The 27,530-nt window shown below is 58.5% G+C and overlaps 1 protein-coding gene across 4 annotated transcripts; it reads right to left on the bottom strand.

The window, feature by feature from the left end:
• Positions 1 to 304: 304 nt before the first annotated feature.
• Positions 305 to 27,265, bottom strand: TMPRSS13 (transmembrane serine protease 13). 4 transcript variants are annotated; one of them, XM_074976822.1, is made up of 13 exons: positions 27,132 to 27,265; positions 18,529 to 18,705; positions 17,395 to 17,505; positions 12,735 to 12,857; positions 11,406 to 11,535; positions 9,571 to 9,663; positions 8,376 to 8,419; positions 6,517 to 6,676; positions 5,264 to 5,436; positions 3,493 to 3,591; positions 2,235 to 2,377; positions 1,952 to 2,096; positions 305 to 900 (listed from the first exon to the last, which is right to left on the bottom strand). In XM_074976822.1, coding segments are annotated over exons 2-13 (1,227 nt in total). In that variant the 5' UTR covers positions 18,530 to 18,705; positions 27,132 to 27,265; the 3' UTR covers positions 305 to 895. The 4 variants fall into 4 exon arrangements, with proteins under 4 accessions (XP_074832923.1, XP_074832922.1, XP_074832920.1 ...); XM_074976821.1 differs by having other exon boundaries at positions 308 to 900; positions 1,952 to 2,104; positions 18,561 to 18,705; XM_074976819.1 differs by having other exon boundaries at positions 309 to 900; positions 1,952 to 2,104.
• Between the last annotated feature and the right edge of the window lie 265 nt (positions 27,266 to 27,530).

Here is a 27,530-nt window from a genome sequence, read left to right as displayed (position 1 = left end):
GGTCATTGGCTTCAGAGGCAGCCGTGCAGGGATGCTGAGCCCCGAAGAGAACAACGTCTCGCTGAAAGCAGCAGAGGTGAAGGGCAGCCCTGGGGGCTAGGGCTTCAGGCTGACCTGGCTCTGCCACAGCCTCCCAGGGTGACCTTGGGCATGTCATCAGCCCTCGGTGGGGAGAAACATCCTTCCTTTCTCACAGTCTGTGTCCATTGATATGGAGAGCTCCTCAAGTCTGCGTCTGCTCTGGCCAGGGCTTAGTACAGCACCAAGTCCCCAGGGGGTGGCTCCACAATGCAGGGAATAGAACGCAAAGGGGCTGAAACCTGCGCCTTTCCGCCTTGCCCCTCCAGCGCCACGTTCTGCAGCACCACCTGCCCACCCCCCCGGTCCTGACACAAGACACTGAGAGGCAGCAGGCCCCAGGCTTCCACTTACAAGACAGGAATTGTATAATTTAAAGACAGAAGGTACCCACTGAGTCACTGAATCCAGCCACCCCCGACCCTGCCCCTGCAGGACCGTGCCCGACGGGCTTTTCTCAAGTGCTTTGTCAAGTCCAGTTTTGAGGAGCTCAGGTAATGGGGCTTCTCCTGCTTTCCCCGGGAAGACATTTGGCCGGCTGCAATGTCTCACAGTTGGGCCATTTCCCTGGCTATTCACCTTGCTCTCCTCCTTGGGGTTACTGGCCACTTTCATTGACTTCCAAGCTCTGGAGGCATTGTGCTTTCAGGGCAGCTGGGCAAGCCAGGATGACAAATCCTTGGGACTGTCCATGCCCAAGTGTGCTCTGTCAGCATCCCGCCCCGACAGCAGAACGACGCAGGGCCCCAGGTGCCCAGCATCAGTCAGCGGGAGAAGCCTCAGCCTCGCTTGGCTCCCGCCTCGCCCTTAGTTTCTCTCACTCTGGAAGAGAAAAGGCAGGAGAGCACAGGTTAGACAGGAACCACCAAAGCTTCCCATGGCACGCAGGGCTCTGGGGCAGCGACCTGCTCCGGGAATTGCCTGTGCCACACGACCCAGCTCCCTTGGGTTGCAGTTATGGTGCGCCACGGCCGCCTACCACCCTCTGTGCAGGCAGCAGCACAGGGGCAGAGTGGTGCCGAGGGAGGGATGCTTTGGTCAAAGGCCCTGAGTCAATCCCCAGCTATCTGGGAGGCACCGGGGATCTGTGACCCCAAAAGCATGCAGGGGGGGTGCTGGGAGAGGCCCACACACCGGGACGGGCTGCTGCTCCACACGCTGCCTTCGCAGAGGCTATCCCCGCACTGCCCCGACCGCGCTGCGACTTTCGGGCTCAGGGGCGTGACGGAACACTGCCCTGCCTCACCGAGCGCAGCAAAGCAGCGGTGTAAACAGGCTACCCCCGGGAGCAGCGTTCTGCTCCGAGCGCTCCGAGCTCTCTCCGCGCAGTGGTGCTGTGAACACGCTGCCGCAGCAAAGGGTTTCCGCAGCTGCGTTTTAATTTTAGAAGCACCAACAAAGCCAGAGGCAGCCTGGGCCAGCAAGGAGCCTGCAGCTCTGCAGAGTTATTGCAGCTTGGACCCCCTGTTCCCACCTAACCGCCTGTCTGCAGTGGCATACAGACGAGGAGGTAAACCCTGCCTGCAGGGAAGCTGCAACGCCCCTGAGCTCCACGCCATCCCTCTGGGCTTACGCCAGTGGGACCAGGAGCAGAATTTGGCCCGTTCGTCCTTGCAGGGGGTGAAACTTTCACCCGTCACTCCCCAGAAGCCTAACAAGAGGCTCTAGCGTCGGCACTTCTGCTCACTTCCCTCAGCGCCAGGACACCAGTTGAGAGCGAGCGAGGCCGGGATATTTGCAGCACCGTGTCGAGCCACTGAGGTCCTTGAGCTTGGAAGCCACCTGGTGCCTCTGCTGTGGCCCACAGTGACCGGCCCTCGCTTGAGCAGAGGCCGGCTCCTTCCCACTCAAGCCCAGTCTGGTGGCCACTCACCTCCATCTTCCTTTGAATCCAGCTGAGGAGCTCTGTGACTTGAGTGTAAACCCCAGGCTTGTTCTTCTGGCCACAGCCGGTCCCCCAGCTGGTCACTCCAGCCAAGTACCACCGGCTGTTTTCCTCGCAGACCAGGGGGCCACCACTGTCGCCCTAGTGCGGGGAGGGCCAGTCAGAACTCGGAGGCAGGTCTCCATGCACGCTCGGCTTGGCTCGAGGTGGTGCCAACCCCTCTCCCTGTCCCCCCCGCCCCAACCAGGGCTGCAGGCCCGTCCGGACTAACCTGGCACGAGTCCCTCCCTCCTTTCAAGTACCCAGCGCACAGCATGCGAGAGGTGAGCTCGCCCTCGTACACGCCGCTGCTGTTGCAGACCTTGTGGTCAATCAGGCTCACTTCCGCCTCCCGCAGCATCAGGGAGTTGCTCTCTGGAACGGCAACAGAGAGGAGACAGGTGAAGCAGCGCCCTGGGCTCTAGCCCTGGCCACCTGCTGACACCATGACAGTGCATGCTGCAGGGCCCAGCCCATTCTCCCGCTCTACTCTGCACTGGTTAGGCCTCAGCTGGAGTATTGTGTCCAGTTCTGGGCTCCACAGTTCAAGAAAAATGTGGAGAAATTAGAGAGGGTCCAGAAAAGAGCGACAAGAATGATCCAGGGTCTAGAGAATGTGACCTATGAAGAAAGGTTGGAAGAACTGGGCTTGTTTAGTTTGGAAAAGAGAAGATTGAGGGGAGACATGATAGCGGTTTTCAGGTATCTAAAAGGGAGTCATAAAGAGGAGGGAGAAAACTTGTTCTTCTTGGCCTCTGAGGATAGAACAAGAGGCAACGGGCTTAAACTGCAGCAGGGGAGGTTCAGGTTGGACATCAGGAAAAAGTTCCTAACTGTCAGGGTGGTCAAACGGTGGAATAAATTGCCAAGGGAGGTTGTGGAATCTCCATCGCTGGAGATATTTAAGAACAGGTTAGATACGTGTCTATCAGGGATGGTCTAGACAGTACTTGGTCCTGCCATTGGGGCAGGGGGCTGGACTCAGTGGCCCCTGGAGGTCCCTTCCAGTTCTAGTGTTCTATGGTTCTCTGATCCCAGCCAGCAGCCAAGGTCCCACAAGGCCAGAGCCCACAGCAGGGGATCCCTGGTGTCTGTTCTCTCAAGCCACACACGCGGCCCCCGACTCACACCACGGGCTGTCCTCTCACAGACGGCTTCGTCGGGGCTGCGCAGCCCAACGGCACCTCAGCTAACTGCCCACTACTTCCGGGCTCGCTCCTTGTCGGGGCACTCGGCCTGGGACCCCTGGGCCCTGAGGCGAGGGGGTGCTGAGCCCCACTAGACTCCCACTGGAGCAATGTCTCAGCGCCTCTCAGAATCAGGCCCTCTCACAACGGCGGCACTCAGAGTTACGGGCCCCAGCCCCCCGTCCTCCACAGCACAACACGGAGCTTCCTTTTCGTGCTCCCCCCGGTGCCACCAGGCTGAACCCAGGCCATGGCAGGGCGCGGCCCCTCCTCAAAGGGCGTCCGACTCGGAGCTGCTCTCACCGTCCTTCTCGCTGGTTTTGCCAAAGCCGGTGATGAAGCACGTCCTCCCTATCCGGAACTGCTGGCCGGCCATGGGGAGACAAGCGGGGCGGACCTGCCCTGAGGAGAGGAAACACCAACGCACGAGGGAAGTGAGGCTCACACACAGGCACTGATGTCCCAGCAGCCGCCGCTGGGAGGGTTGTCCGCTGAAGGACCTGAAGCTGGGTCTTTTCCCACTAACCGTCAGTCAACGGGCAACTCCCTGCAGCAGGCTGGGGGCTCCTGCCTCAGTTTCCCCTTCAGGTAACCCAGGCTCTGCCAGCCCCTCCTGCCTCAGGCTGGTTGATTACAAAACATAGCATCAACAGTTCAAAAGGTGCGTCCGAAACCACCATGTATGGGCACGTAGCCCCTCAAATCAGCTCATCTCTCTGCCACGGGCACAACACGGCACGAGCCAGCGTCTTCTGCCCCTGCCGACTCCGCCAGCCCTCCTGCGTCCCTCATCCGGGACAGCCGGCATGCAGCCACTTCCCCCGGCCTCTCACTGAAAGCACCCGTCGCAGCGACAGCAGCAGCTCCTCCACCCTTCCTCTGCCAGCAGCCCTCCTGCGGGGGCAGCTGGTAACCCCCCATGTGGGTCTCCTGCCCCCCCGAATGCAGCTTCCAGCCTGGCAGCTCCTGCCGCCCCTTTCCTGGCTCTGGCTTTGGCTCGGGCCACTCCGATTCACCCGTTCTCTCCCAGGTCCTTTTCTGGCCAGGCACTGCCCTGCGCCTCACCTAGCCAAAGGGGAGCAATGGGGCCAGCCCGAGGCAGCCAGAGCCAGTCGCCAAGTGAGGGGGCTGGGAGACAGCAGGCCCATGGCCTGCATGCTCCAGGAGTCCTGCATGGCCGCAGGCCCCTCAGCACCGGGTGGAGCCGTTTTCGGATGACCCAGTGGGAGAGGGAGTCTTGGCTGTCGTAATGGCTGTGTGGCGCTTGCAGGGGGGTTTGGGGTCCCATTCCCCAGCCATCTGCCCAGCCTCCCCTGAGCCAGCCCCAAACCTGAGCTCCACGCACGAGGCTGCCAAGCCCCCAAGCCCTGTTTTACAGCCGTCGGTCGGGAGATGCTCTCCGCGCAGCTCAGCAGTGCAGGGCTGTTCATCCCGCCTGCCCACGGTGCCCAGGCAGGGCGATGCTCAACACACCTCTCCCGGCTTGGGCTGACCCGCTCAGCCGCCTGCCTGTGCTGCGACAGTGCCTGCGGCCGGCTGCACAACGGTCCCTGTGCTGCCTGAAGTCCCCCTGACTCCCTGTGGTAGCACAGCCGGGGCTGCTGCTGGCTACAGCCAGAACAGAGCCTGGGGAAAACTCGCACCTCTTTCCCCACAGCATCTGCCTCCGCCTCTGCTCCTGCTCCTCGTGCGACTTGCCCCAGGACGCCTTAGCCCCTGCCTGGCCTGGGGCTGCTCAGGGAGAAGGGGCTGGAGTCTGCTCTGCCTCGGGCCCCATCCACAGCTCAGACCCTGGAGTTCTGGACACAGACTCTCCCGCTTGTGGTTACACCGGGTGAGGCAGGAGGACCAGAGCTGTTTGAACAATCACGGCTGTGGTCTGGAACCCCTGGGAGAGCCCACGGGGTGTCGTCTTCCCAGCCTCCCTTCTGCCCGTGCATTTCCTCTCCTCCCATTCCAGTTCCCAGACATGCCTGCCAGCCTCCTCTCAGTCCTTCCACGCACCCAGGACCAGAGGCCCTGGCTGCCAAGTCCCTGCAGCCCCCCACCAGCCAGGGCTCGGAACTAGCCTCACCGGTGAGGGCTAGGGGCACGGCGAGTTTGACCAGCGCGATGTCGTAGTCATCGTGGCTGTTGTCATAGTTGGAGTTGATGATGATGCGGGAGGCCGGGATGCCCTGGACCGGATGCAGCAGGTTGGCGGTCCCAGCGTGCACTCTCCAGTGGTCGAGGATCCTCACGCTTTTCCTAAGGATCGACACACGCAGAAAGGAGGAGGCAGCGCGGTGACCACCCTGAACAGCAATGGCCAAATCCAAAGCAGGCGAGCAGCGGGGCTGTGCTCACACCCAGCCTGGAGCCTCTGGCTGTCACGCTGTGGTGCAGGACACAACCAGCATTCCCGGTAAGCTGTGCGCCTGCCCGGCTGCCCAGGAGGGATTCCGATGCTGCCAAGCTGAGTGGCAGAGTGCCCAGAGCCAGGCTCTGCAATTCTAGTGGTGGTGCGCGTCTCAGTGCATGTAAAACATTATTCCGCTCGTGGAGGGGGAAAAAGCCGCACTTGGATGGGAAGAGTTAGCGGGGACATTGCTCTTGACACTGCTTTAATGGGGTCGTCAGGGCTGATGTTAGATTTGGTGCACCCCAGGCCAAAGTGAAAGCCCCCAGGTGTCAGCCCTGGAGGTGGGCTCAGGTTACACCCTCCCTTCCCCGGGTGTGCTCAGACTGAGTCAGATGAATCACATTTGTGCTGCCAGATGGGGGTCGTGGTGCAATGGCATTGGAGGGCCCCTGCTCTAACCCCATCCCCGCGGGGTTCTGCATAGCGCCCTTACTGCACACTCCTTCTCTGGGGACAGCGGGTGAGACTGCAGAGGTGCCAACAGCAGCTTCTGGCGGCCCTGGGCTCGCTGCTGGCAGCCCTGTTTGCTCTGAGCTGGGCTTTCCCAGCCTCCCTCCAGCACTTAGTCCAGGACTCCTCTGCCCATCTGTTCAAGCCCCACTCCTGCAGCCTCCCTGCCGGGCCGACTGAGGGCTGGTCGCTCAGCCCAGTCCAAGTGGGACTTAGGTGTGAGCCTCCAGCTGAGAGCTCCTGCTCTGCTATCTCTGGCACGGCTCTCAGCCAGACGTGCAGCGTGGCAGCAGACATCGAGCTCCAGCCACCGGCCCCGGCCTGCTCGCTGCTGGAGCTCTGACGGAGTCAGCCAGTGGGACAGAGAGAGGCAGAGGGTGACCCATCACCCCCCGTCTGCCTCACCTGGCCCTTCCCCTGGCAGACCCCAGCCAAGCCAGCCGCCTACGCAGCCCGGCGGCAGGAGCACCACTCACATGAAGAAGCAGTGGGCCGCGGTCAGCACCCACTGGGCGTCGATGACGGTTCCCCCGCAGATGTGACTCATCCCATACTGCAGACTGACTTGCCAGGGCCACTTACTCACCGGCGCTTCACTCCCCCCAATGATCCGGCCAGAGCTCCTCTGCCCACAGCCTGGCGGGAGAGAGACAAGCTAAGGCTGCTGATTCCCCCGCCCCATGGAAACTGGGGGGTTTCAGAAAGGTCCATCAGCTCAGTCAGGAGCAAAGCCTGGGCAAACAAAGGCAGCCGGGCCCACTGCCTCGGGCACACGCACAATGGGAAACAGCTGCTGAGGAAGGCACAGCGGAAGGGGAGCTGGGGCAGAGGGGACCGTAAGCTACATGTCCATCAACAGTGCCACAGCTGCAAAAAAGCAAACGTCGTGCTGGGATGCTTTGGCGGGAGTGTTGTCGGTAAGACACACGAAGTAACGCTTCCTGGCCAAACGCGCGCACAGAGAACACTCAGCAAACAAGGCCAGAGCATTTAACACAGCCGAGCAGAGCAGATGCCCACCAGTTCCTGGGTCCTGCCCCTAGCTTTCTGCCTCAGTGGAACGGCAAAGGAGAACCCAATAATAACCCAAGACGGACGCCCCAAGACAACTGTACAATCCCGGTTGTGTGCTGGGGAGGAGAGTCTAAAATCAGTTCGAATACGTTTTAAAATCCAGCTGGAGAACCAGACGCCCTCCCAGAGAAGAGCAACTCAAATGACTAAAGGGCTAGAAAATATAATGTAGGAGGGAAGATTAAAAGAACTGTGTTTGTTTAGTTTGGGAAAGAGAAGACTGAGAGGGGACAGGAAAGCAGCTTTCAAATAAGTAAAAGGCTCTTACGAGGAGGAGGGAGAAAAATTGTTCTCCTTGACCTCTTAAACTGCAGCAAGGGAGGTTTAGGTCGGAGATTAGGAAAAAATTCCTGACCGTCAGGGCGGTTGAGCACGGGAATAAGCCACCTATGGGGGTTGTGGAATCTCCATCACTGGAGAGAGATTTATGAGCAGGTTGGGTAACTAGCCAATGAGGATTACCTAGAGCAGTGGCTCCCAACCTGAGGTCTGTAAGGGCACTGCAGGGAGTCCATGAAAAAAAAAGGATCATTGTAAATAAGTTTTAAATAAATTGCAAAGTTACAATCAATTATTATCTTTAAATTAACTATCTGCCAATCATGTTATGATTGGCTGTCCAGGATCGACGTGGTGGTTTCTTTTTCATTGACTAAAGTGTCCGTAGTGGCTAGAATTGGCTTTGATGGGGCCTGCGAACAGTTTAGGGAGGTGATTGCAGGGTTAACATTCGCAAAAATTTTGGGAACCAGTGATTTAGGCAGTGTTTGATCTTGCTGCCAATGCAGGGGCCTGGGTTTGATGACCTCCTGAGGTCCCTTCCAGTTCTGGTGTTCTATGAATCTGTGATTCTCTGACCCCCTACAACTTCGAATTGCTTGGGCTGTTACATATACCCACCCCGAAGTATGGTAGCGATTATGTTAAGCAGTATGTACTCTACTGAGCTGGAGGGGTGGGAGAAAAGGAAAGAAAGAAACTTAGTTGACATAATGGAGCTGGTCAAAACGTTGCGAGCTTCAATTTTTTAGTTAGAATTTTCAGTGGAAACAATCAGATGTTGAGCTGTTTGGGTGAAATCTCTCTCACTTTCCCAAGCAGCGGCAGGGACGCCAGGCGCGGGCATCATTTCCAAACCCCAGCAAAGTATTTTCAAACCGTTCTGTTGCTAGTTCTTTTGGTGGTTTCAAGACCACTCCAGGCTCTGCTCTCCTGGCACCACGTCTACGCTTTACTGACAACGGTAAAAGCTCCCTCTTACCTGTGCACCGGAGAGAGACGTATTTTCTTGTGGGACACCTGGAACTGCAGGAGAGAACAAAAGCAAGAAGAAGCAGTGAAACATGGGTAACGCTGGACAACAAAGGGGGAGTTCCAGGGGATGGTCCCTCCCGCTCCTGCTGCGTTCGGCCAGCACACGCACCACAGGGATGCTCTCAGGTTGTTCAGAGAAGGGGACTGGGAGCCTTCTCCATCTCCCCTTCACTGCGGAAAAGCCCTGCAGGGTTCCTCTCCGCCTCACAGCGGCAGCACTGCCCCAGGGCAGACAGACGCGGGCTGGCTGCCGCCACTTTGCATTTCCGCTTGTGCAAAGTGAGCCTGGTGGTTGCTGTTCCGAGGGGCTTCGCCTGCCTTTGGCGCCAGGCACACATGGGCTGTTGGCAAAGCGTGGGCCACTCTGCAGCGGGCTGAGGCCTGCCTGGACTTTCCTGGGGGCGCATGAAGCTTTGCCTGGGCTGGCGCTGCGGAACTAGAGCAAGGGCTGATTGCGCTGCAGGGGTCCCGTAGGAGCCCAGCTGAGGAGAGAGCGGCCACACATCCCCAACCAGCCACACGCCCAGCCCGTTAGGGGATCGACCCCCTGGAGAGCGCAGGCCTCCCCTGCTTTGCTGGAATTGCCAGGACAGCTGAGCCCCTCTCCGAGCAGGACTGGCCAGAATGGGCCGGAATGGCACTGTCTTCTCCTCTGTACAGCAAACAGCCCGGTTGTGCCAGGCCACGAATCATCTCCGGGGCCCTGCCCAGCTCCTGCCCGCTTCTGAGACCACAGGAGTGGGATTCTACCCCAATTAGCACAGGAGCTGTTGTCAATAGCAGTGGCCCCATCACGTCCTGCCCTCTCCCGTAGGCCCGGAATGGCTTTGCTGAGCGCTCTGCACTCAGCCGGCTCCTCGTGACGGTGTCCCCAGCAAACCCCAGCCTTTCCCCTGAGCTAGTGCAGAGTGGAAGGGCTCCTGCAGCCAGTGACCCAGGCAGAGCGGGGCTGGGGGCACAAGGGAAGCGGGAAGAGGCAGGGCAGAGAGGGCTGATCTTCGGCCTGACCCGGGAGGGCTGGAGCAGTTTGTACAAGGGGCGTTGAGAGCCATTGGGCCAAACAGTAACCCCGCTACATAATGGAGACCATCGCAAATGGGGGGGAGCGATGCAGCGCCCCCACCCACCCCCTATGGCCTTACCTACTGAGGCTCTGCTGGATCGTGGGCTGGTCCTTGGTGACGGTGAGGCTCTTGCTGAAGAAGGGGGCTGGCACGTACTCTGTGCTATAGGCGCTGCAAGGACACAGAACAGACATCTCACGTGGCCAGGTTTCCTTCGCGCTCGCTCAGCAGCAGGAAAACCAGGCACGCAATAGAGGGGCTAAAATCCCAGAGCTGGGCACCTCCCCCCCTGCTGCTGCCACTCGCACGGAACTGCAGGGCACCACCGTGATGTGCCCTGTGCCCCGGCACTCGCACGGAACTGCGGGGCACCACTGTGATGTGCCCTGTGCCCTGGCACTCGCACAGAACTGCGGGGCACCACTGTGATGTGCCCTGTGCCCCGGCACTCGCACGGAACTGCGGGGCACCACCGTGATGTGCCCTGTGCCCCGGCACTCGCACGTAACTGCAGGGCACCACTGTGATGTGCCCTGTGCCCTGGCACTTGCACAGAACTGCGGGGCACCACTGTGATGTGCCCTGTGCCCTGGCACTCACACGGAACTGCGGGGCACCACCGTGATGTGCCCTGTGCCCCGGCACTCGCACGGAACTGCAGGGCACCACCGTGCTGTGCCCAGTGCCCCGGCACTCACACGGAACTGCGGGGCACCACTGTGATGTGTCCTGTGCCCTGGCACTCGCACGGAACTGCGGGGCACCACCGTGATGTGCCCTGTGCCCCGGCACTCACACGGAACTGCAGGGCACCACCGTGCTGTGCCCTGTGCCCCGGCACTCGCACAGAACTGCGGGGCACCACCGTGCTGTGCCCAGTGCCCCGGCACTCACACGGAACTGCGGGGCACCACTCTGATGTGCTCAGTGCCCCGGCACTCGCACGGAACTGCGGGGCACCACCGTGATGTGCCCAGTGCCCTGGCACTCGCACGGAACTGCGGGGCACCACCGTGATGTGCTCAGTGCCCCGGCACTCACACGGAACTGCGGGGCACCACCGTGCTGTGCCCAGTGCCCCGGCACTCGCACGGAACTGTGGGGCACCACCGTGCTGTGCCCAGTGCCCCGGCACTCGCACGGAACTGTGGGGCACCACCGTGCTGTGCCCAGTGCCCCGGCACTCGCACGGAACTGCGGGGCACCACTGTGACGTGCCCTGTGCCCCGGCACTCGCACAGAACTGTGGGGCACCACTGTGACATGCCCCAGCACTTGCATGGAACTGTGGGGCACCCACATCAGATGAGCCCAGCACCACTGCACTACACAAGTCCAGAGAGGCTATTTACACCACTGCTGGGGTAAACAGCCTGGGCGACTTGCACCAGTGGGAGTCACTGCTTCTAGGGCCTCTGTCCATCCGTGCCAGGGCAGTTTGCAAGGGGGCGGCACATCCGTGCTGGGGGGAGGTGGTAGTTTGCCCTGGGACAGTGCAGCTGCATGGGATTCCCACTGTAGACAAGCCCCTGACTCCCTTACCAATACAGCCACACACGGATCAGTTCCATTCCCGACTCTCTGCTGCCACCCAGGGGCGACCCAGGGGTGGAAAGGAGCAGGAGGAAGCCCTGCAACCCTCAGCCTGCATGGCCCAGTGACCAGAGCATCCGCCCCCGGCTCGCAACCACGGCGCGATCCCTGGGGAGAAGAGAGTACCTGGGGGCGCAGGCCCTTGTGGGAGAGCCTCTCCGAAGGATGAAGGACCGGGAGGGGGCCAGTGACACTGCCTGGGGCTAAGCATGTGCCTTTGGGAATCTCCCTGGGCCGTGGGGTGCCGGGAGCAGGGCTTGCCACGTGGGGGCGGGTCCCTGGTTCCTGTCCCCATCGCTCCCTGACCCCCAGGGAATTACCCCTGAAATCCCAGCTGCTCGCAGGTCTTCCTGGAGAAGGAGTCGTTCCAGGCGTTGCTGCAGACGGGCAGCCACTGCTTCTCGGTGCTGGAGTAGACGTGGAGCACAGACTGATTCCACTCAAAGCGCACTGCAGGCAGGAGGGAAGAGAGTCAGCCGGCACACCAGGCAGTGCTCAGGCTCCAGTGAGCTCTCCTAGCAGGGCACTGGGACCAGCTTAGAGCCAAACCCACTGGCTCTGGGACTGAACTTGGCACGTTGTCTCATGATCACACACGAGAGCTGGCAAATGGCCAGCCGGACTCCCCCTCGGGCTCCCAGCCGGGGGTAAATCAGGAGCAGCCCCATGGGTAGGAGAGATTCCAGGCCTGGAAGGGCGAGGAGAACCCAGCCCCTGTGCCATGCACAGGCAGGGCGTATGCTGTAAATGGCAGTGGAGCACCTTCCTCGGGCAGTCAGCTCTGCCCCTGCCAGCAGCTGGGACACCCGGGGCTAAGAGCCTGTTTTGCTAGGGGGCAGGAGCAGCCCAAGGCAGGATGAACTTCCCACACGCTACCCTGCTCATGGGAAGGCAGTGCAGACACACCCAGCCCGGGCGCCGTGTCCCCTCCAGCCTGGGCCTCCCAGTGGGGCTGGCGACAGCACCAAGGGGTGGGCTGGGGGTGAATCCCCCTGGGAACTGGGAGCACCAGCGAACTCCACTCAGACCAATAGTTGCAGATGCTGCAGATCTGTGGCTGTTCCCTGGCCTGGCTGCTGCACCCTCTCATGCCCGGGCCCCACCCCTCCTGCCCCAAGCCAGGAAGGAGACCCTAGCTCCCAACGGGAAAAGGGCACACTGGGCCGAGCCTGCCCCTACCCCTGCTGGCCTGAGCCCTCTACTCGCTTGGAGCTGGGCCAAGCCGCTCCCCGGTGCCCCAGGCATGCAGAAGAGGCAGGTAGGTGTGGGCGAGCAGGCTTGGGACCCACATTTTCCAAGGGCTGGGGCCGGCCTCACCCCTCGCATGTCCCTCTGGACCCCACTTCTCTGACACCAGTGGCCATCTGTCCCATGCAGAGCAAACAGGACCAAGGCGAAAGAGGTGGGCTGGCGAGACAGGGCTTGCGAAAGGGGGAGTCCTGCCCACGAGGGGAGCTGTGGTCACCCTGCACCTTGAGGGCCCCGGCACAACCTGAGCCCCATGCCCTTGTGCCATCAGTGCAAACTCCTGCCCCAGGAACCCGGCCATGGCTGGGGGCTGTGGAGCCCAGCGCACAAGGCCTGGGGCAGGGGTTGGAGCAGCAGCCTGAGGGGAGCCTGGCCCGCGCGCTGTGCCCCGGTGGGGTTACCGCAGTTTAGCTCATCACTCTTCTGGGAGCAGTCCACCACCCCGTCACAGCGCACAGCTCCTCTTCGGCAGATCTCCGCAGGCTCCTTGTACAGAAAGCTGGTGTCTGACCGCCAGAACAGGACTGCAAGGGAACACCAGGTTGAACTGGAGACAGGCCGAGGGAGACACTTTCGCTGGGACATTTCCTGCCAGCCAATTCAACCCCCACCCCAGGCTCCCTGCAGAGCATGACCAGGGGCTCACTCCCACGCCGGTGCAGGGAGTGGCCAGGGACTCACTCCCACGCTGGTGCAGCACACGGCCAGGGCTCACTCCCATGCCAATTAAGGGCGCGGCCAGGGGCTCACTCCTATGCCGGTGCACAGCGCGGCCAGGGGCTCACTCCCACGCCGGTGCAGGGTGCGGCCAGGGGCTCACTCCCACACTGGTACAGTGTATGGCCAGGGGCTCACTCCCACGCCGGTGCACAGCGCGGCCAGGGGCTCACTCCCACGCCGGTGCAGGGCGCGGCCAGGGGCTCATTCCCGCGCCGGTGCAAGGCGTGGACAGGGGCTCATTCCCATGCCGGTGCAGGGCGCAGCCAGGGGCTCACTCCCACACCGGTGCAGGGCGCGGCCAGGGCCCCACTCCCACACCGGTGAAGGGCGCGGCCAGGGGCTCATTCCCACGCCGGTGCAGGGCGCAGCCAGGGGCTCACTCCCACACCGGTGCAGGGCGCGGCCAGGGCCCCACTCCCACACCGGTGAAGGGCGCGGCCAGGGGCTCACTCCCACGCCAGTGCAGGGAGCAGCCAGGGGCTCACTCCCACGCCGGTGCAGTGCATGGCCAGGGGCTCACGCCCACACTGGCACTGGCCGCCAGGGCATTCTCTGCAGGAACTGACCTCCCAGCCCCGGACTCAGCTGGCAGCAGGCTCTAGCAAAACCTGGGCTGGATTCCTTGGAGCAGTCACTGATGTGGGTGCTCCCAAGTCCTGGTCAGGATGTGGAGCGGATGCTCCCCAAGCACAACCCCCCTCCCAAGGCATGTGGCTAGGGTGAACCTGCCCTCATGCAAGCAGGAAAGAGCAGGTTGTTCAGCCCCTACACTCAAACCAAGCAGCCGTCAGCTCAAGTCTCCTTCCCTAGCCCTGTGCTACATCCCACCCTCACCATGCCCCCGCCCCCAAGGGGGCTCTCTGGAAAACCCCGTACAGAGAAAGCTCGTTCTGGACCCTCCCGAACCTGCCCCAGCAGTGCAGCCAGGTTCAGTCCCTGGGTCACAGACCCACACTCGCCAAGACGGTGCGGGGCCCAGATACCGCCTGTGCCAGCTTCACGCTCAGCGGTGGGTAGGGAAAGCAGACTGACTCCCCTTTGCACGTTCAGGCACCCCTGAACCAGAGCGCAGAGGGTTGTGAATCCACTTGAACACCTGGAAGGGGTCACTATGGAAAAGAGCCCAGCCCTGGTACTGGGCACACCGTCTTAGCCTGACGGGCCACGGTTCTCAGCTCAGACCCTGGGCTGCTAGGGGCCAGAGCTGCCTGGGTACGTTCAGAGGCCTTGGGCATCTCAAGGTCAGCTCCAGAGGCTGGTTTAGATCAGTCTAGCTCGGGCAATGCAAAGCTGCTGCAGCCAGGGATTGCCAGTTCCATTCAAAACCCATTCTCAGTTCATCCAGTTTTAATTTGCATCTGCAGAACAGCACATTAAGCCAACAGAACCCAGCTGCCAACCCCAGGGATAGAACCTGCAAGCATAGGGTCTAAAGTCCTGCACGCCGCCACGTGAGCCGAAGGCTAGCTGACCAGGAGCAGAGACTTCACTCACCCCAGCTACGGTCGCAGTGCCTCTGGGTACTACAAATGCATCCCCCAGTAAAAATGCTCTAAGGCCACTTGCAGCAGGGGCTCAAAATGGAACTGAACAAGGGAAAACTAGCAGCTAGATGTAACAAAGCAATTGTGTCAAAAACCACCTCTTCGCTGTCTGGGAAGCCTGGAAAATCACTTCCCTCTCCCTGCCGATTTTGCCCTGTTGCTAAAAGTCGGCACGTGTCCATGCTGTTTGTCAGCAGTTTTGCAGATAAAATAATTCCAGCGGCATGGGAGCACTTTTAAGTGGGGGCTGGATTTCAGCACACCCCCTTATCCCCGGCCACCCCCAGCTGTGGCCGGGAGCAAAGCCCTGGTGTGCAGGGCTGGCAGCCAGGACGCTGGGTTGGTAGCAGATCCCAGCCGCATGCTGGGGTTGCAGCGGAGCAGCTGGGTGTGGCTGACACAAGAGTGAGCTCCTGTCAGCAGAGTGGCGTCTCCACTTGGGCTCGCGGCCGGGTAAGGAGGTTAACCACCTGCGGCCAACAAAAGTTTAATTATTCAGTTGCCAGGGTAGACTCCCCCTGCCCTGCCGGGTGTGTGTCTGACACACAAGCTCATTCCCAGGAGGAGCGGATAGGATGTGTGTTGATAGCTGTGACCACACTTGAAAATATTTGCAGGAAATGGAAAGTGGTAGGCAGAGCTTATCCAAACATCTACCATCTGCCTCTGCTGACTCAGGGGGCCTGTCACATCTAAACAGAAAGGGCCGGGGAGAGGGAGGCCAATGTTTTAATTCCCCTGTGAAGTTTTTGCTCCCAGGTGTCCAGCAGAGGTCGGGGAAGCTCAAGAAATCGAAGGACGGAGGAATCTCCCAGCCTGTGCATCTCTCCAGGCATCAAACCCTCAGCACTGTTGCTGCATTGCCAGCCTGTGCTAGCGTCTCTCCTTCCTGGCTGGAGCTCACAGGAGCAACTACCAAACCCTACCAGGGAACGTGAGGAGCTACGAAAGGGGTCTGCAACTTGCAGAGCTGCATGCAGCAATTTAAGGACTTCTTTGTGGCTCCCGACACTATAATTGCAAGAAAAAAGAAAAAGAAAAAACCTTCCTGGTTATTTTTGATAAAACAGTGAACGTCTAAAAGCCCCCAAATAAACAACTTGCATCTAACCAGCAGGCGAGATGTGATCTCAAAACGTCGGCCAACCCCCCTTAGTGTCCTCCAGAGAGAGAGAAGATTCGGGAGTGAAAGTCCCGACAGTGGTACAAACACAGACGTCAAGGGGAAGGAAATAGAATTTGTAAGAAGTTTGTGACCGGCCTGCAGTAAACATGTATCGCGTCGCAAGTCATTGTACATGTGCTGGTCTTAAAATAGGGCTTACAGGGTGTCTGGTTTGACACTGTTTATTAAGGACTCTCTTGCATTCCCCGGCACTGCGGCTCTTGAATTATTGAGCTTTTTACCAAATTGGAAGAAATGGCCCTTCTTGCTCTTTTGGTTGCCGACCGCTGAGCTAGGAGGAGGGGAGACCAGCTGAACCCCTCAGTGATCCACTGCTTGTCCGTTCCCCCCTCGCCAGCCAATGGCGTTAAACCGAGACACAAAACACAGGCCATATGGCTCTACCCTGTGTACCGACCAGAGCCCCAGCAGCTCTAAGCCATCCTCAGTCTCAGGGGAGCTTGGGACCCAAGCCTGACAATCCTGGCTCATGCCCCCTCTGCAGGAGATCAAATCGAAAAAGCCTTGGCCTTTCTGGGAGCATGGGTGGCTATGCAAACTCAGGTCTGTGCTGCCCTCCGCCACCAGCCCCAGGGCTGTACCCACCTCCAGCTCCCTCTGCCGCTGCTGGCCACAGGGCGTGAGGCTCTGCAGCCACCCTTCCTCTTCCCAGGGCATCCCCCAGCTCTGCCCCTTCAGCTCCCTCCCTGAGCCTGGGCGCGGCGACCAGCTCTTTGTGGAAGGCGGAGGCAGGCGGAGGAGGAATTCCTGAGTGCCCCAGACTGGGAGCACCCAGGGACGCCCGAGCAGGGATGCTGCCGGATGATGGAAGCCCAGACCATAGCAGCCGAACTTGCATGTGTCTCCTTGCAAGCAGTGGGAGGCTTGCCGGGTAGCACACGGCTCAGGAGAGGGGCTGCTAAGCTAACAGCTCCAGTGCCCCCAGGAGACGCGCGCATGGCCCGTGTATGGGAGAACACAGTGCACACCCCCAGGGTGTGATGAGCTCTCACTGTCGCTACGTTAAATAAGCACAGAGATTAGCACTGAAACCTGTTCACAACTGCAAGCAAATGCATGTCCCACCAGAAGCTCCCTAGACGCTGCGACTCAGCCCAGAAACTCTCTTCCCACAGAAAAACGCTGCCGACGGCAGCCTCCCCAGCAGCCTCTGCACTGTGCACAGGGGCAGTTCTGGGACCTGACCGGGCAGGGGCCGACCTTGGCCCATCTCCTCCGCTTAGGGGAAGAGCCCAGGCCTGGTGAGTTTGACAGTGGCACATTCATGTGCATGAGCCCCTGGAGAGCCTCTGGGCCGGGCCTGCTACCTGCCAGCCACAGCCCAGGGAGTTCTGCTGTCAGCCAGCGTGAAGGTTAGGCCAGCGGGCTGTCCCCTCCAGTGACCGCGATCAGAGCAGCGCAGGAGAGAGCACGAGGGGGTCCCCAGCTGACCTCAGCAGGGGCTTTCTCCATTTCCTTTTGCAGGCTGCTTCCCTCTGTCCAGCTCCCGCCCTCAGCTTTTCTAGGGCTAGACCCACGAGTGCCGCCTGTCCCCTGGGGCACAGGGGGCCTCGGCCTGCACCCCAGCACAGGCTGCCGGCGAGGGTGGCCACCATGGGGGAGAGGACTCACAGAGCAGGATGAGAGCAACAACCACGACAATCAAGAAGGAGATGCTGAGGATCAACGCCAGCCTCTTCTGGCTCATGCACGACGAGCTCTTGCACGTTGCCGCCATCGACACTGGGGGTCGGGAGGAGAGAACTGGTCAGCAGCGCCCGTTCCCAGCCGAGCCCGTCCCCATTCCAACACGGCAGCGGCGTTGCCTCGGCTCCTTCACCTGCAGGCATGCGCCGTTTCTGGCAGGCGGGAGCAGGCATCCCTCACAAGCACCGTTCCCGCGACAGCCCAGGCATCCCGAGCCGGCTGCATCCCACTGGTTCCGGAGCGCAGCCTGGGGGCAGGCGATGCAAACATCCCAAGGCCGCCCCTCCCAATGCACCAGGCTCTTGCGACGGCAGAGGGAGGTTCCTCCTCCCAGCACATTCCTCCTTGGGCCCTGTGCTGAGCCTGATCGCCCAGCGGCTCCCCACAGCGCTTGCTGAGCCAAGAAACGGGCCACGTGGGCCACCCCCCGGCAGCACTCTGTCACAGCAGGTGGGCGCTAGACTTAAACTGGCGACCTGCCAGCAAAAGGCCCGACTGGCCCCTCCCGTCACGCTCCCCACTGGGGGGAATTTCAGCATCGGTCACAGGGACATCACACAGACCCTCCAGGGGCTGCCTTGCCTCCCCTTTCCTAACAGCTGGGGCATACCCAGCCCACGCCAGGGCACAGGAGCTCAGCTGCTTCCACTAGCTGGGATTCCCTGGCGTGCGGCTTGGCAGCATCACATGTTGGTAGTGCCAGGCTGTGCAACACAGGTTCCTTGCACAACCAAGTGCAGGAGGGGAACGTGCACGACTGGGCCTTCCCTCTCCGCCTTCCATCGCAGTCCCAGCACCACACAGGCTGCAGGGCTAATGGGTTCCTTCTCGCCAGCAGGCGGGACCAGACACTGTCTCCTGCCACGGTCCCTGTGAGACTCCACCAAAGCTGGGGCTGAGGGGCAGGGACACCTCCAATCAGCTTCCCCAGGGTGGAGGGAGCTCAGCCATGAGCAACGGGGCTCACAGTCCCAGCGCTGGTTACAGGCACATTCCCAACCCCCTGGGGAGCAAGGATGTGTAAGCAGCTGTAGCTGCCAAGCGCCTCGCCCCTCTTACTTGTATCTCACAAGCCACGTATTACAGCAGACCTGATCCGGCCTCTGCAGCACACACTATGAAGTGGCTCCCACGGACCCTCTCTCATGGACGTGCAGACGGGGCAGCGAGGGGGCAACCAGCTCATGAGGAATAGGGGATGGGAGCAGGACCTCTCTTCCCTGGAGCTGGACTGACCTGGAAGGAAAGAGAATGCTGTCATTCACACAACCAGTCCCTGGTGCTGGCTACCAAAGGCTGCCCAAGGACAGCTAGCAGACTTCCTTTGTGAAGCAAGAGCCAGTGTGTGCAGCCAGGAAACCCCCAAAGCAGGCCTTCCCACGAGGCTGGCTGGCATCGGGAGCCAGAACCCTCCAGGGTACCACAGGCCAGCCCAGGGAGGCAAAGAAAGCCCTAGAGGGGCCTCCTCCCAGCATCCTCTGGAAGAGATGGAAAACACCGGTAATCCCGTCACCACATTCTGGTGTTTCTCCCTTCGGAAACTGCCCACCATGTTTTCCCAGCCCATCCCCCAGCTCGGGGCCTTGGTACCCAGCCAGCCACAGTGTCACAGGGTCACCATTCAAGGAATTAGTGCCCCAGTCTGTGCATTCAGGTTTGGGAACTGACTCTCTTTCGTTACGTAAATCACATTAATCACCCATTCAGCAACGTCAGTTGTTAATTAGTGACTTTTCAGAATTGCTGTTCAAGCCCTGGAACTTCCTGAACCCTGGAATGCTGCTGTGCAATTATGTCACAACCCATCAGTGGGAAGATGAGATTCAATATTTATCTGCCCCTTCTCATCTCTCTTGAGTTCCTCCTTGAGTTCACCGCGATATGAGTGCCATGGTCCTGCCTTTCTCCTTGGAGGGAGAGCCTGAGCTTTGAGTTTAGCACAAACCTTTGTTCTGCTGCTCATGTCGCTTGGGTGTTAAATCCCTGGCTAATTTTAGTGGCAAAAAGTCACATGCAACAGAGAATTTGCAAAAAGAAACTTTAAGTTGTGCAGTGAGCGAGTGCAGGAACGGTGCAGAAAACACCAGAGTCAGTCCCTTCGGCTGCAATATGTGCAAAGGGGAAACCAGTCAGATGTTTGTGGACCATAGAGTCCATTCATGGAGGTCACAGTTCTGTGGCCATGTAAAAAATTCAAGGGCAACAGGAGTTTTCTCAGGGGTGGGGGTTGTGCAGGGGGGCACTCATTTTCAGCCCTTATTTATGATTTGCCCCACAGAATTTCTCAACCCCTTGATTCACGAGAAAAGCAACAGAGCTGGAGAGCTCTGGCTTGTCCCAAAGCAGCCACTTCTCCGGCTGGAGCCGAGTGAGGGAGAGCGCTCAGGCAGTGATAGGAAGCAGAACCAGTCCATTGTCAGGACAGACAGCCGTTGTCCAGCCTGAGTCCCTCACCTCTGAAGAGGCATTGGACACATCACTGTGATGGAGGCGAACCAGGACTTTTAGGTTTGGGCCTCCATCCTTGGCCATGGAGATTTTTCCTTAAGCCCACCTCTGCACAGGGTACAGTGCAGCAAAGGGAGGGCACGTGCCACCAGCAAGGGGCACGTCCCTGGACCAGCCAGCGCTTGCTCTGCCAACCCCAAACATTTGAAAATAAAGAGTTGGGCTCCATAAATCACAAGGGCAGCTTAACTTCCTGTCTTGAGATCTCTGCGTGCCTTCCTACAGCCATAGAATCCTAGGGCTGGAAGGCCCCTCAGGAGCTTATCAAATCCAACCCCAACCAATCATCCCAGCCAGGGTTTTATTGTGTTGGGACTTAAAAACCTCTCGGGATGGAGAGTCCATCACCTCTCTAGGAAAGGTATTCCTGCACTTCACCACCCTTCTGGGGAAATAGTTTTTTCCTAATGTCCAACCTAGACCTCTCCCACTGCAACTTCAGACCATTGCTCCTTGATCTGTCGTATGCCACCTGGCTCCATCCTCTTAGGAATCTCCTTCACGTAATTCAATCACCCCTCACTCTTCTCTCCTGAAGACTAAATAAGCTCAGTTCCCTTAGCCTCTCCTTCACAGATCATGTGCCCCAGCCCCCTAATTATTTTCATTGCCCTCCACTGAACCCTCTCCAATGTGTCTGCACCCTTTCATCATGGGGCTACAACGTGCAGGGGCCACTTTTTCAAACTTTTCTCCACAGCCAGAAACTTCCGTTTGAAATGGAAACAGTGATGCTGGTGTAGTGACGTGATTTTGGGAGCTGGGGCTTGAAGAGCACCACCTGTCACTGTGAGGCTCATGATGAAATCATAAGCTCCCATAATCGAGTTAATACACTGCCCTGACTCCAGCTGAATTTAGTACGTTGTTTTGCCCACTTTGCTATTGGACTGTCAGATTCGTTCATCGGTACATTGGACGGTTACCACATCTCACTCCAGACTTCGTAAATACCTTCAAGTACTCTGTTAAAATGTAAAATGTAACTTCCTGGGGTGAGTCACCACAAATATTCCTGCTCCTCCTTCAATCAGACCATCTCCTCTTATTCCCCATTGATGGAGCCTGACAACATCACAAAAGGCTGCTGGGACAGGGCTCCAAGCCTGCCTGCAGGGGGTGAAAGAGTCATTTCTCAGTTCTCTGGCAATTCAGAAAAAAAATTTCAAATGCTTCTGGCTGATCTGAAAATGAAATTTTTGGTGAACCCCATAACATTGAGCAAAAATCTCATTTTGAGTTAACCCAAGTGCCTCGTTTGGATTTTAAACTTTTCTTCATGTTTTCTCAGGTTTAGCTACACCGGAAGGAAATGTCTAAACCTGAAGTCCTTTCAGCTCAAAACATCAAAACCGTTGGACCGTTTTTGGAATTTGTGGTGTTTGTTTCTTTTAAACAATTCAGTGAATATGACACATATTTAGAAAAAGGTTTGGCCAAAAGCCTCCCCCTCCCCCCTACCTGTGCCACTCCTGGAACACACTTAAAATGGGAGGGGGGCCAGAGAGTAACTCTTTCTTGGTCCCATCCTGCACAACACCTGAGAGTTCCCCTCTTCAGGGCCTGTTGATCTGAAGAACAGCCTTTCCCCATCTCTGGGACTTCAATGGGTTTTGGATCAGGTCCTGCACTCCCAATTTTTTGCCAGGCCCTTGAGACACATTCCCTTGGATCCGGTCTTATCACATGATGTTTGAGAGTCCTGATGGCCCTGTGCCTGGGTGGGGGTTTGACTGAGCAATGCAACATGAAGCAAGGTGAAGTGACAGCTGCCCATCCCTTCCTCCTACCTAGCTCTGAGCAGGAGCAACCCACACGAGTCGCTGCTGGTTCCCCCAGTGCCTGGTCAGCCCATGGGACTCACTGCACAAATGACCACTGACTCAGAGACTGTGGCTGGGTTTTGAGAGCAAGGCTCACGTCGTGACCATTGAACGATCAGTCCTAGCGGCTCAGAGCCAGTGCATTGCTGGCAGGGCTGGCAAGGCACAGGGGAACTGGCAGCTGTATTTTACAAAGCAGCTGCTCGTTTTGGGTGCTCGGCTGGAAGCTGCAACCCCGGCCCACCAGGGGTGCTGAGCACCCATTCCCCCGGTGGGTGCTCAGCACCTTAAATGTGGGTGTCTCAATCTGAGCCCCCAAACGTGCGAGATCAGCTTTGCACCTGTTCGGGTGAGTAGCTCATCCCCCGCACGACACCTGGCAGCAGAGCCATCCGGGATGCTTGGCTTTCAGCCCCCTCAGAGCACACTGCCCCCTCCAGCAGCATACCCAGGCTGCCTGGGCCCCCGTGCAATGCCCTGTGAAAGCAGCTCAAGGACTCCGCAGGCTTCCAGGCCCTACGATCACAGTAAGAAGGGTGGTCAAGCCTCACACATCACTGCACGAGCTTCCATTGGTGTCAGGCTGGGGACTAACCCCCACTCAAGCAAAGCAGCAGCACACTTGGGAGGAGAGGCCCCATCCTTTTCCCCGGCTCTTCCTTCTGGCCTCACAGCACAGTGATCTCAGCCAGGGTCCTGACCAGCTGCTCCCTGCCTACCCCTCAGCACAGCCCCAGCGCCCAGCCAGCCAGTGGCCAAGGAGCGAGCGAGCTGCCAGTCAGGATCCCGACCCGAGTAGGGTCGGAGGTCAGGCAGTGAGTGGCCCTGCTCTTTTCCCCCAGATACACACGGAGGAGCACAGGTGTCACTCCCTGCCCCTTCCCCTTGAGGTGTCACACTCAAGGCGTGGCAGAGAAGAAAGGCCACTCGCTCATTTCCCCTGCGACTCGGGAGGTTACAGGTGGGCCCAGGGGCTGAGCTATTTTCAACGTCACAGAGACAAGCGCTCTCCCATCTCAGATCCACTCCCAGAAGGTGGAACCCATGTTTGGCGTGGCTGGATCTCATTGCAGGCCCCTGGCCAACGCTCGGGTGAGGGTGCCCGTATTGTCCCCCTGGGGTCACTGGAGGTAGGACTGGTGGCCAGACCGGCACAGGCAGAGAGAGCAAAGAGCATCGCCTCCGTGTGCCAGGCAAAGGCAGTTTTATGTGGGCTTTAAGGAGCACAGAGGACTTGTGCTGGCTTCTGTCACCCAGAGAGCATCGCAAGAGGGCTGCTGGCCAGGGGTGCGGAGCAAGGCCCAAACGGCTGATCTCAAGTGTGGCCCTGGTCTGAGCCAAACACATTGCTTCGGTCATAGCTGCAGGCTGACTTCCCGCCAACGCCCAAGCCTATTGCAGGGGCTGCTGCAAATGTCAGACATGGTCTCCATGAGTAGGCGTGTGCCACGCACAAAGTGTGGAAGCAGAACCAGCCAGGAGGGAAACTAGAAAACTAAGGGACCAGGTTCTCATGAGTGTCAATCAGCCTAGGTCCATTCACTCCATGGTGGATCAGGCCCAGTGGGTTTGGAAGTGGAGTGGGTAGGATAATTTTTTGGTGAATTTCCTGATAGTTTTCCAGTCAGTTCCTGGACAGTGGGTCTCCTCATGCAGCAGGACCTTGCTGATGGGGGGATAGGCGGACAGACAGCACTTTCTTAACCATTTGCCCATCTGTGAATTAAAACCAGCCTGTGCCAGCAACGTAGATTCAGAGACGTTAAGGCAAGAAGGGACTGTTGTGGTAATTCAAGCTGACCAGCTGCTCAGCACAACCCAGGGAGTCCGGCTCCATGCCCCGAACTTCTGCTTGAGCATCGGTGCATCTTTTCAGAAGAAATCCCACCTCGCCGTAAAGGCTGCGAGTGAGAGAGACGCCACCATCTCCCCGACACGACGTTCATGGAGGGACGGCCGGGACCAAAGCCCAGAGTTCAGAATTAGTAACGGGAAGGCAGGTGCAAGAGCTGGCGAGAAACTTTCTGTAGCTTCCGAGTGGGCGTTTAAGCAAACACGAAAGGAGCCCAGCCAAGGGCCTTTTGATGAGTGAAACAAACAGAAACAGAAACAGAAACCCACAGGGATCGTATCAGTAGCAGCCACAGAGGAACTAGCTGTGAGATCAGTAGCAGACCAAACAGCTCGTATGGTTTCGAATGAGCTGCCTAGATACCTGCTCTTCTCTCCCTGTTCCTAAGATCCTCCTGCAAGAAACCGTTAGCTTCTGAACTCCTTTGCCCTTTGGAGCTGAAATGCAGCTCACGGAGGGGGGGCCTGGCTCTGGAGTGCTAGTGCCTAATCAATAACCAATTAACATTCCTCTTCCCAGTACATTGGCCTTGTAAACCTAGTGTGGGAGCTCAGCCCCAGAGGGGGCTATTTACAGCCTTGGGCAAACGGATTTAAAAAAAAGGGGGGGGTGCTTGGCTGTCCCGAGAGGGCAGGGGACTGGACTCAATGACCTCCTGAGGTCCCTGCCAGCTCTAGGAGCTACGTATGTACACAGAGAATGACACCACCCACTCTCTAGAATGAGCAAAATCCCCTCCACCTGCAAAGCCAGCACAAAGACTCTGCCTCAGCTGCACCCCCAGCATGGGCTCAAGGGGTCAACAGTTTCGCCTCTGGGGAGCATAAACAAAGTGCTATCTTGTGCGCGGTCACAGGGGGAAGTTGAGGTGAGAGCAGAGACTGTTTATAATCCGCCAAAACATGTGATGTGACGAAGCAAAACCAAGCAGGTTTGCTTCTGCTAGATTTTAATTCGGAGGCTGTCATGCACCCAGGGTCAGCGCCAGGCTCTATCTAGCAGGCACTCGGATTCCGAGCCAGGAACGTGGCCAGCTGTCAACGGTGACTGCTTTCCTTTGCACTCTGGCCAGGCACGGTAGAGGCCAGAGGCTTTAGAAGATGCCAGCACAGAGAAAGAAATAATGCTGATCTGCCAAGGGATGTTCTGCCAGGCCAAACCCTCGCCTTTGGGTTGGGTCAGCTGGCGCACGTCAGAAATGCATTCCTGCAAGCCAGTGCGCCAAGCTCCTCAGCCACAGACCCCGCAGCCCTCCAAAAAGGGAGTGAGAATCATTCCACGCGCACCCCATGGGGAAAACTGAGGCACAGAGCAAGGAAGGGGCTTCCCCAAGGCCATGCAGTGAGTCAGGCGGAGAGCTGAGATCAGTGCTGTGAGCTCCTGACTCCCAGGTCCATGCTTACTCAGCTAGAGGGTAAGACCAATGTTGCCAAAAGTGAGGCCCAGAAGTTAGGTACAGTAAACCCCCAATGTGCACAATTTCAGCTTGCTCTTAACTTGTCTTAACATGAGTTAAGCGCACGTCGAAATCCTGGGGTTCCCAGGGCCAAGGAGCTGGTGGGAGTGCATCTCCTCCACCAGCTCCCTGGACCAAACTCCAGCTCCCCGGTCCAAACTCCAGCTCCCCCGGCTAGGGGAAGCCAGGGAGAAGTTATTCCTGGCTCCCAGAGTGGCAGGAGCCAGGAAACTGGTTCCCAGCTCCCCACTGCTGGCAGGAGCCAGGAAACTGACCAGCACTGGTGCTTAGGTCAGTCTCCCAGCTCCCACAATTCCAGGGGAGCCAGGAGCCAGGCTGCCGCCCGGTTCCCAACTTGAGTTATGCGAGGGCGCACAGGAGCGCAACCCTTGCATAACTAGGGTGGCTACTGTAATGTATTCGCCACGCAGGTGCCGAAATGACTGGCTCGACTTCGCAACATGCTGCTTTCCTGTCCCCTTCCAAATCCACTCAGGGCTGGATGGGGGAAGCTCTATCAGCCCTGAAGAACGCCAGGTATGGCTGTCCCTCCTTAACAAGGGTACGCTTGCTGCACCAGCACGAAGGACGGTGCATGCCCTCAGTGAGGACAGGTCCTCCAGGGACAGTTTGCACCCGGGGATCATGTCATTGATTATAGAGCCGGAAAGGACTCCTGTGCTCATCTGCCCCTGCCAATCACAGCCCCCAGGACCTCCCTGCGCTCATTTCTATTGGAGTCAGAGCTAAACACACTCTGGTGATTTAACATCAGCCAAGCTGGGAGCCCTGCTGCAGCGCAGGGGTGGGCTGTTCCAAAGATGCGTTAAGCTGGCTGTTAGGAGGTGCATTCGCCTAGCCTAACCTTCCTGCCACTGGCTCACACCGACCTTTCCCTGCCAGATCACAGAGCCCATTACTTTTTCATCCCCATTCGGGTCCTAATGAGCCAGTCACACCTTGGCTTTCAATGGTTCATCTGAACGGCCTGGACAAGTCCCCTGCGTCCAGAGCCTGTGTTCTGGTCAAGACTCACGGGCTGAAGGCGGTGCATAGGCTCAGTAAGGAACTCCTTGGGTACCAAGCAAAGTCCTTGCAGCTGTCAAACCAAACAGGCTGCTTGTTTCTGCTCCGTGCAGGGCACAGGAGACAGGAGTCCCTGTTCTCCAAGCAGAACTGGGTACAGGGCGCTAAGAGGCTACTGTAAGAGGCCAGCTGCTAAGATGGTGGAACTCATCATTAGACATGAACCTCAGGGCAGCCGACCTTCTCCCCGTGCCCTGGGCCCAGCAGTCCCCAGGTCTGTGCAATACAACCCTACAGCACATCGCAGCCTGAGCACCACTCTGACGTATTGTCCCCGGTCACAGATGGGGAAACTGAGGCACAGAAAGTGACTCGCGGTGACACAGCCAAGCTCATGTCTCGGGAGTTCCTGGCCACGAGCCGGGCCACATTGCCTCTCTGTACCACACACAGGACCACATGCACTGGGAGAGCACATCGGTGTTACTCCACTGACCAGCAGATCAGGCTCAATTGACAGTAGGCCTGATCCCTGGGCCTTGTACTTCCATGAGCTCTTGGTCCATTTCACTATGAAAAAATCAGTAACACTGAGTCAAACTCGGAATCCTCCACTAGCACAGCATCAGCCTTTGCCCGGCAAACACTCCTTGAGCCTTGAAGTGCTGTCTGAGGTAGCTATTAGTCTAGTCTATTGTTATCCCCTGTTACTAATGGGGAAACTGAGGCACGGAGCAGGGATGATCGCTGTCAGGGAACAGAAACCAGAAGCCCTGGCTCCCACCATACCCCACTGAATTCTTCCATCTGTTACGAGCGTGCTACTTTGTGAGGACTGTCCTTCAGAGAGGGCAGGAGAACAAACCCAGCTTCCCTCCAGAAATTACCCATCGCGTGCAAAGCAAGCAGCTCCTTAATTAAACCCTAATCAGGGGGAGGCTCCATCCCGGCATTGCTAGCTTAGCAAGGAGCCAGAGGAGCGTCCCAACAACCTCACCTCATAGCTGTGCCGTTCCATGGCTGCCACCAGTGCTGGCGTCAAGGACCAAAGAGTGCCCCCAGCTGCATGATTTTCTGGGGAGCGTCTGAGGAGCGAGCCGGTAGCTCTGTGGGAATGGGACAGGAAGCCTGTCTCCACTCACACCTGCCAGGTAAGTGCCAGGATCTCAACAGGAAAACCAGCCTAACCTGTTCCTCAGCTCTCCTGCCTCTTTGTTCCCAATTACCCCAGCCCTTGTGCATAAATATCAGCCTTTTACATACCAATTATCCCATCCCCAGTGTACAAATATCAGCCAGTCCTGCCCATGCCTGACAGCTGGGCTGGGGCATCTCGCCACCAGGCTGGACACATCTTTCTGGGAGAACAGTTCCCAGGCACCTGGTGAGGAGCCAG

The sequence above is a fragment of the Carettochelys insculpta genome, chromosome 25 (genome assembly GCF_033958435.1).
Source record: "Carettochelys insculpta isolate YL-2023 chromosome 25, ASM3395843v1, whole genome shotgun sequence".
NCBI lineage: Eukaryota > Metazoa > Chordata > Testudines > Carettochelyidae > Carettochelys > Carettochelys insculpta.
The sequence above is the reverse complement of the archived record's forward strand: the minus strand, read 5'-3'. Positions and strand labels throughout refer to the sequence as shown.